General features: G+C 32.9%; 1 protein-coding gene across 1 annotated transcript; it reads right to left on the bottom strand.

Annotated features, from left to right (window-relative positions):
• Positions 1-1,254: 1,254 nt before the first annotated feature.
• Positions 1,255-2,848, bottom strand: LOC137815948 (uncharacterized). Its single transcript, XM_068619057.1, has 4 exons — positions 2,110-2,848; positions 1,783-1,924; positions 1,639-1,648; positions 1,255-1,377 (listed from the first exon to the last, which is right to left on the bottom strand). The coding sequence occupies exons 1-4, from the start codon at positions 2,846-2,848 to the stop codon at positions 1,255-1,257; spliced, it is 1,014 nt and encodes a 337-aa protein (XP_068475158.1).
• Between the last annotated feature and the right edge of the window lie 5,715 nt (positions 2,849-8,563).

The raw sequence follows: 8,563 nt of genomic DNA, 5'->3' as shown, positions 1-8,563 counted from the left end.
GGGTTTATTAAAATGTGCACCCAACCCACATCCGACCCACACCCAACCCAACAACATTGTACCCTTTTTCTGTGATCACTGTGAGGAGGCAACGCGCAGAGAAGACTGTGCGGCAGCGCGCGGAGAAGGAGACGAAGCCACCGGAGAAGGATTGAAGCCATCGGAAAAAGAGACGAATCGCAGAAGGGAAGTGCAAATACTTAACATGAGTAGTATGTGAAAAGGGATAGGAACAACTAGAAGTTCTTTGACAGACTCCTTGTATTCATGCCACAACAAAATGTCTGATTAATGCATGAAAACATTTTTCCACCATTTCCTTATCCTTAGTAACTGGGTGGAAACAAAACCTAGAGACAGAAATCTAGCAAAGTGGCATTGAAAACATTTGTTGAGCATAACAGAAAATTAAAACATGATGTATAAAGGTTTCAGTAGTTCTGCCTTATATCACATTTTTATCACAATAGGATATTCTTTTTTAGGTAATTGGTAAAAAAGTTATGTGACATATAGATAGAGTTGGCAGCCAATATGAAAAAATATGCAACTTCTATATTATGAAAGCATGAAAAATAAACACACACTTTTGGTGAGAAGCAATTTATTCCACATTAAACATTGAAGTCTTAAAAGAATTTTATTTGAGATGAAATCTCATACTAGATTTTTTTCCAAATTGATAAGTGTTATGCAATCTTTACTTTTTATTGTTAATTTTATTTATTTATTTGGAATGAAGCTTCTATATTTTAATAATGTTATTAAATATTTGATATATAAAATAAAATAAAAATAATGATTAATAATAATTAATAATATTATATATATATAGAATAAAATAAATAATAATATTTTTTAATTAATATTATTATTTTATAAAATAATTCTAAATATTATTATTATTCTAATATTTAAATATTCATATTATTAATATTAATATATTTTGAATTATATATATATATATATAAATATATTTACAATATTATTATTTATTTGCCATTTGTAGGCATCATTATGTGTTTTGGATTTTGCCAACCCTATGCAACATTATGTGTTCCGAATTTTGGTATTTGTAGACACCATTGTGTGTGATGGATTGTGTCATTCGTAATTGTATACGATAGTTCCATAAGCGCGTATATGCAATAGAAATGCAGTGAATACATGAATTAAAATAGACTAAACATCCTAAAACATAAACATTAAATATGTATTACAAATGTTAAAATTGGAAATATCGTCTAATGGACATTATTTGTGTATAAACTTGTATCGACTAGTGTAGTATGTTGACCAAGATTGGGCTGTATGATAACGATGTGATGCCCATAATATATCTGTTGGTGGAATTGGACAACCATCTTTCAGCTTCACCTATAAACGTTATAAATATAAGTTACAAAACTTTTAAGTTAGCACTATGACTTACTTTTTTTATTCGTTTAGGGTAGACCTGGACAAAATGATTTCCGTGGACGTGCCCAATTGCAATTATTCGGTGATGAGTGAAGTTACTTAGTGCTTGGGTTCTTAAAGGAAAAATACTCAATGATTGTATCATGGACAATGAAACGAAAATGACATTATACCGATTAGCAATAATGTATCCCATGCCTGGAATTGTCATCCACTTACCTGCTCCTGCCTGCAAGTACAAATGGCGAAGAGAGTTAAATGAAGAAATGCAAAGTACAAATGAAATGACGTTAGTGGTTGATACCATAGACATGTGGTCAACTAGAAGTGACTTCTTCAAGTATTCATATCGTTCATCACCACCATTCACTTAGTTCTTTTAACAAATTCATTCGAACAACAGCCCATGACTCCTCTCCCATGCCCAATTCGGCAGCAACAACATGATACCCACAATGGCCATCAGCCTTAACGTCGACAACATCAACAATGTATGGATGATATCCTACAGGGAATTGATCAAGCAAAGGAATGGATTGTGCTAGTAGAATTTGTGGTAAGTGTTCTTCAGTAGATTTTTTACTCGAGCAACTATCATGTTGTGAGTGAAGAAATCCACATGTTCAAAATAAGAAGGGATTCGCTTAGTTCATCTCATGAATTTGGTAGGACGAGCCATCTTCATAGCACCTTTTATTTTGACCTTATCATGTGGTGTGTAAATAGATGTCTTCTCTGGAAAGGCAATCACCTCAAAATCTTTGTCAATTGACAACTCATATGAACATTGCTCAGTTGCAATATCTTCAAAGCTTAATCGAGTCCACATGACATGTATTGATTTATGTGGTATGCTACCTGCACCAAACGAAACCAATTGACACGCACAAGGAAGACCGTGAGTACATGTAAGAGTACATCCACCACATCTATTTTTATCAAATCCCACAAATTTAACCCTATCAAGTTCTTCAGCAATCAGGTTCAAAGCATATTTAGACACAAAACCCAACAACTTTTTGTAAGTTGTAACCTTAAACCGATGTCCGACCACATGCAGACTCTTTTGAAATGAAGCTTTGATTGCATTATGTTGTAAAATAATCATCTTGTTGATTGAATCCCAGCAGAAACATAAATCCCCCATGGAATTTTGAAGAATTCTCTTTAGGCTCCAATGTGTCGCCTTAACCCTATTACTTGTTGTGTTTCCTAAATGTATTACCTTATTTGTCCATGCCTTGACAAATTTTACTTTATGTGAACGTAACCATGTAGCCATCACATAATCAACAAATATAGGCCATGGAGAACACACAACTTGAAATGCATTGACACGATCTTCAAAGGCCTCAACAATATCACAATCCACAATAGATCCCCAAGACTGCATTACTTGATCCCATGCCTCTCTTGGATGCACCAACATTTTACATATTTCTTTCACATTTTATCAATGTGAAATTGGCAAAGCAAATTATAAGCTTCAGGAAAAATGATTATGATTGCATTCATTAAGGCAATATCTCTATCACATACCACCACCCTAGGGTATGAATCAACTCTAAAAAACAATCCTTTAAGTCTGTCAAGGGCCCACAAAAATTTATTTTCCTTTTTTGCTGCTAGTAAACAAAATGCAACGGAAAAAGTCAAACCAGTTGATGTAATCCCAACAACCTCAAGTAACGGATCCTATACTTGTTCGTTTTGTACGTACTATGCATCAATATGACAATGTTAAACAAGTTCACTAGCTTTACTGAATCTGGGTGTGTCCAAAATATATCTTGCACGACATTCAACACCTCTTCACACCTACACCAATGCAAATACATGTCTCGCTCCATTAACAATATGAATTGTTACATTTCTGTTTTGTGACCTCGTTGTGATCTTCAGTGAACACTCATTGCATTATAAACTTGCTTTATCGTCGTGACATTCTTCTCATTTCTCTTTTTCATGGTTAGTAAAATATTTCTTGGCTTCACTGAATTTTTAGTCATATCCTCAACCATAGCCTTTTCCTCAACACTTAACCTTCCGGCATACGAATGACCGACCAATGTCTCTGCCAAATCATGATTGTGATAACCACAAATTAATTCAACCATCCACCCTTGACCACCTTTGACTGGTTTGCCTCACAATCTGAAAGGACAGTCATACTTCCTACTTCCTGTTCGATTGATATCTCCGTCTTTTTTATACTTTCTGTATTTACCTCCTCTCTCACAACCTAATAATACGTATGTCATCCTTCCTCGTTGCCCCGTCCATGTATTCGACCTTAATATAACAATAACAAACACATAAGAATAGCCAACACTTCTCGCCCACTCTGACAGCTCATCTCGATTACAAAATACCTACAATAATAGATGCCAAAATTTAAAATCATTCATAAACAGTAAGGTTCACACGCCTAACATTTACCTTACCTTATTCGTATTAAACGTCTCACTACACTCATGTGCCCTATGTTCATTATCTAACGCGTTATACGTTATTGACCGCTCCAGATCAACATCATCTAATCCATCCTACACATCAATCTTTCCTGAAATTCTCACGTATAAGTATGTTGTATCCATTGGCAATGATGAAAAAACAACATAAAGTTAGCTTTTTGAATATACAAATCCGTAAGTTTCACAATATCTTTCCACATTTTGAAATCTGGAACACATAAAACCATTCCGGATATTCATATCCAGAATTGAAAATATACTTAAGGATAAGTTTATCCGAAACTCATATTTGACTTAGGAACATTTGGTTTTATATATATATATATATATATATATATATATATATATATATATATATATATATAAAAAATAATGAATTATAATTATATAATATAATAATAAAATAACTAATAATATTGTAAATATACTTATATATATTATAATAATAAAAAATATATTAATATTAATAATATGAATATTTAAATATTAGAATATTAGAATAACAATAATATTTAGAATTAATTTATAAAATAAAAATATTAATTAATAAAATAAAATAGTAATAATGAATATAAATTAATAATAATTAAATAAAATTATTATTATTAATTTTTATTTTTATTTTATTTTATATATCAAATATTTAATAACATTATTAAAATATAGAAAAACGGTCAAAAAAGAAATAAAATTAATAATAAAAATAAAGATTGCATAACCATTGTCAATATACAATAAGCTTTGATCTTCAAAGTCTGATTTGATATGCATACTTAAATAGACATTCATCTTCATAAAAAAACCTAATATGAGATTTCATCTCAAATAAAATGAACCCTTTTAAGGCTTCAGTGTTTAATGTGGAATAAATTGTTTTTGAGCAAAAGTGTGTGTTTATTTTTCATGCTTTCATAATTTTTCGAAGCTTGTTTCCTACAAAATGATATGAAGATAACTTTTTTAAGATCTGAAACAAAAAAAAAAGTTGAACCAAAAGTGTATATAGCATGTACAAATATAGGATTTTGAACTGAAGCACCGGTGAAGCTAAAGCATGCAAGTCTCTTTCAAAGATCAGTATCACACATGACTAGTGGTTTCCTCTTATTCATTTACATCGGTATATAGCACCCTCCAAAGTGCAAAGAAGAAGTTTCTCCTTCATAAACTTTGCATCTAGGGGCACCAGACAAACCTAACAGTTTGATTGAACTTGAATCTAAGACAAAAAAAAATGTGTTTTACATCATAACTTCTTGCTCCTACACATCCAAGCTCCTAAGATTGCATTCTGTTAAGCAAGTGAGGGATATATTACTAAAGCAAATTTGGATGTAGCGCGGAGATACATACTAGTTACTTTAGCTTCCAAATCACTTTTAGTTTATTAGATAAGTACAAGATATGGTGTATGTTGTTCATTACTATTTTGCTTGCAAAAACTAGTTGTAGTTGTGATAATGGTTCCAATATTAATTTTACACCGCCAATGAAAATTGTGCAAAAGTTACATATTTATTCATATTGGCTGCCAACTCTACCTATATGTCACATAACTTTTTTACCAACTACCTGAAAAAGAATATCCTATTGTGATAAAGAATGTGATATAAGGCAGAACTACTGAAACCTTTATACATCATGTTTTAGTTTTCTGTTATGCTCAAAAGATGTTTCCAGTGCCACTTTGCTAGATTTCAGTCTCCAAGTTCCGTTTCCACCCAGTTACTAAGGACAAGGAAATGGTGGAAAAAACGTTTTCATGCATTAATTAGACATTTTGTTGTGGCATGAATACAAGGAGTCTGTCAAAGAACTTATAGTTGTTCCTATCCTTTTTCATATACTACTCATGTCAAGTATCTGCACTCACCTTTTGCGATTCGTCTCTTTCTCTGATGGCTTCAATCCTTTTTCGATGGCTTCGTCTCTTTCTCCGGTGGCTTCAATCCTTCTTTGGTGGTTAAATCCTTCTCCGGCGGCTTCAACCCTTCTCTGGTGGCTTCGTCTCCTTCTCCAGTGGCTTTGTCTCCTTCTCCGGTGGCTTTGTCTCTTTCTTTGTGCGCTGCCTCACAGTCTTCTCTACGCACTGCCTCCTCACAATGATCACAGAAAAAGGGGTGCAATGCTACTTGGTTGGGTGTGGGTTGGGTGCACATTTTAGTAAACCCTAATTTTCATTTCATTAAGGGAATTTTGGTCTTTTTCTTTGTGTATATTGGGTGTAGTCCAAAATGATCTGGTGCAGGGAGAATATACCATGGATAAATATGGTCAAATTCTGGTAAATGTTTGACATATAAGCTAAGGCTTCTTCTTCATGCATCCTATGTTTTTCTTCTTACACCCCCACAATTTTAAAAATCTCAAAACTGACCTTGACCTATTATTTGAAAAGGGGCACCGTGGTGGAGTTTCTTTGTCATTGTTCATCTTCTTTATTCATCTCAGGTGCTGGTACAGGGTTTTTGTAGTTGTGCGGAGCAAGGTGGAGGAGTAGGCTACGTTTTCGAAGTGTTGCTTGGGTTTTAAAGATAAGAATTAAGTTTTTTTAGGAACATTGGTGGCTATGGAGTTTTCGTGGTTACTGGAAATCTGGATTAAGTCATGTGCTACGGATTCATCAATCTAGAATATTACCGGAAACAACAATCTGAAATATTATTGAAACTGCCAATCTGAAATTTTACTGGAAGTATCAATCCATAATTTCTGCAGATTCCATAGTCCAGAATGTAAAATAACATATACAGATTCTTTATTCCGTAAAACTACCGGATTGCATTGTCTGAAATAATATAGATGAAGTGTGGAAACAAAAATCTAAAGAAAAAATAAAAGTACAAATCCAAAAACCATAAATTTTACTTACCTTCAAGTTGCTAAGATCACCCTAAACCACCAAGAGATGTGGAGTTCTGGAATGGTGCCGCACGGAATGGAGATCTGGAGACTGGGAGTTGCGGCTGCGCTGGGAAGAAGAAAATGGAAGTGAGAGTTTTAGGGTTTTTAGGAATTAGAGGCATTTTACGGTTTTTAAAAAATAATAAGGACAATTTAGTTGCATAACATTGTGGGGTGCATGAAGGAAAACGTAGGGGTGTAGGAAGAAACTGCCATAAGCTAATTTCATTATATTAAAGTTAGTAGTAGTTTAGTTTTATTTGAGTAATGATATACATTAAAAGTTTAAAGACAATAAAGTTGTTGATGAGATTGTTTCTTCATGTACCTTCTTTCATATGTTCTTTTGTCACCTTTATAAAAAATATTAAAAATATCTTTATATCTTTCTTGTGCCACTTCATATTCCATATTATATAATCTAAAAGCTAATCTCGGATTCAGAAATAGTTTATGAATTATATAATTCATAATATATTTTTAAAAAATGATATTCTGAATTATATAATCTGAAAGTCTAGATTTGAGAGTAACTTTCGAATTATGTAATCCGGACACACATTTGAAAAAAGACTTTTGGATTACATAATTCGAAAGCTAATCTAGACTTCCGAATTATGTAATCCAAAAACTAATTATGCATTTTAAAAAAGGTTTCTGGATTACATAATTCATAAGCTAATTACGAATTTGAAAAAAGACTTTCGGATTACATAATCCATAATATTACATAGAGACATTTTTGGAATACTTAAAATTTATGGAGGTGGGGGAAGAACATATGGATCCAGGAAGAAACCGTCTATTGATGATGAGGAGACTGTTTCTTCCTGCACCTCCATATCTTCTTCTGCCACCTCCATACACAACATGAAAATACATTTTTATCCTTTTTTGTCACCCCCATAGACTAACTTTCGGATTATGTAATCCAGAAACGCATTTGAAAAAAGACTTTTGGATTATGTAATCTAGAAAGTAATGATGCATCTGAAAAAAGACTTTCAGATTATATAATCCGGAAGCTAATTACAAATTTAAAAAATGAATTCCGAATTATGTAATCCGGAATATTAAAATGGGGCATTTTTGGAAATACGAAAATCTATGGAGGTGAGAGAAGAAGGTATGGAGGTGCAGGAAGAAGCGGCCGGATGAGGATTAAGGCGAAACGGATCTTTCAACTTGAGCCCAATACCTTACATGGACAAATAATACTATTAATGGTCAATGGATAATGGTTTTATGCTTCCTCCACCCAGTAATTTTTAAAATAAACGTTCTACTTTTTATAAACATTTTATGGACTCAACCATCCAGGAAACTATTCAGGAATAGTCATTCCAATAACATTGCATAAACATACATCTCCCCTTCTCATATTTACTTAATCTGGAAACGTTATGAATTGAGTAATTTGAGAGTTTTTCAAATTGAACAATCTGAAAGTTTTCGGGATTAGTCAATGCAGAAGGTGAAAAAAATAGATTAACTATAGCAATGGTGGGATGGTTTGGAAAAAAGAAGAAAAAGTTATTGGAGAAGGAGAAGAAAACTTCTGGTCAACATGCTGAGTAGCCGAAGGTGTGCAACAACGTAAATGGGATGTAAGCAACCATGAAGGTGCAGCAAGGGAGAGAGAATAGATAACATAGAAGTGGATGAAAAAATTAGGATTACACAAACACATACAAATGGCACTGAAAGAGGTGCTAGCACTTAATTTGACAATATCACAAATAAAAATACTTTCCAAAGATAATACC

The sequence above is a fragment of the Phaseolus vulgaris genome, chromosome 1, assembly GCF_051622355.1.
Source record: "Phaseolus vulgaris cultivar YP4 chromosome 1, ASM5162235v1, whole genome shotgun sequence".
Lineage (NCBI taxonomy): Eukaryota > Viridiplantae > Streptophyta > Magnoliopsida > Fabales > Fabaceae > Phaseolus > Phaseolus vulgaris.
Note: the sequence above shows the minus strand (reverse complement) of the source record. Positions and strands in the feature narration are given on the sequence as shown.

What these genes read in the sequence shown, in the direction of transcription:
- LOC137815948 (XM_068619057.1), bottom strand. Translation starts at nt 2,848, where the DNA reads ATGTTGGTGCATCCAAGAGAGGCATGGGATCAAGTAATGCAGTCTTGG. An exon ending in TGATAAGGTCAAAATAAAAG is followed by an intron (nt 1,925 to 2,109) that starts GTGCTATGAAGA and finishes AATTCCCTGTAG; the next exon opens with GATATCATCCATACATTGTT.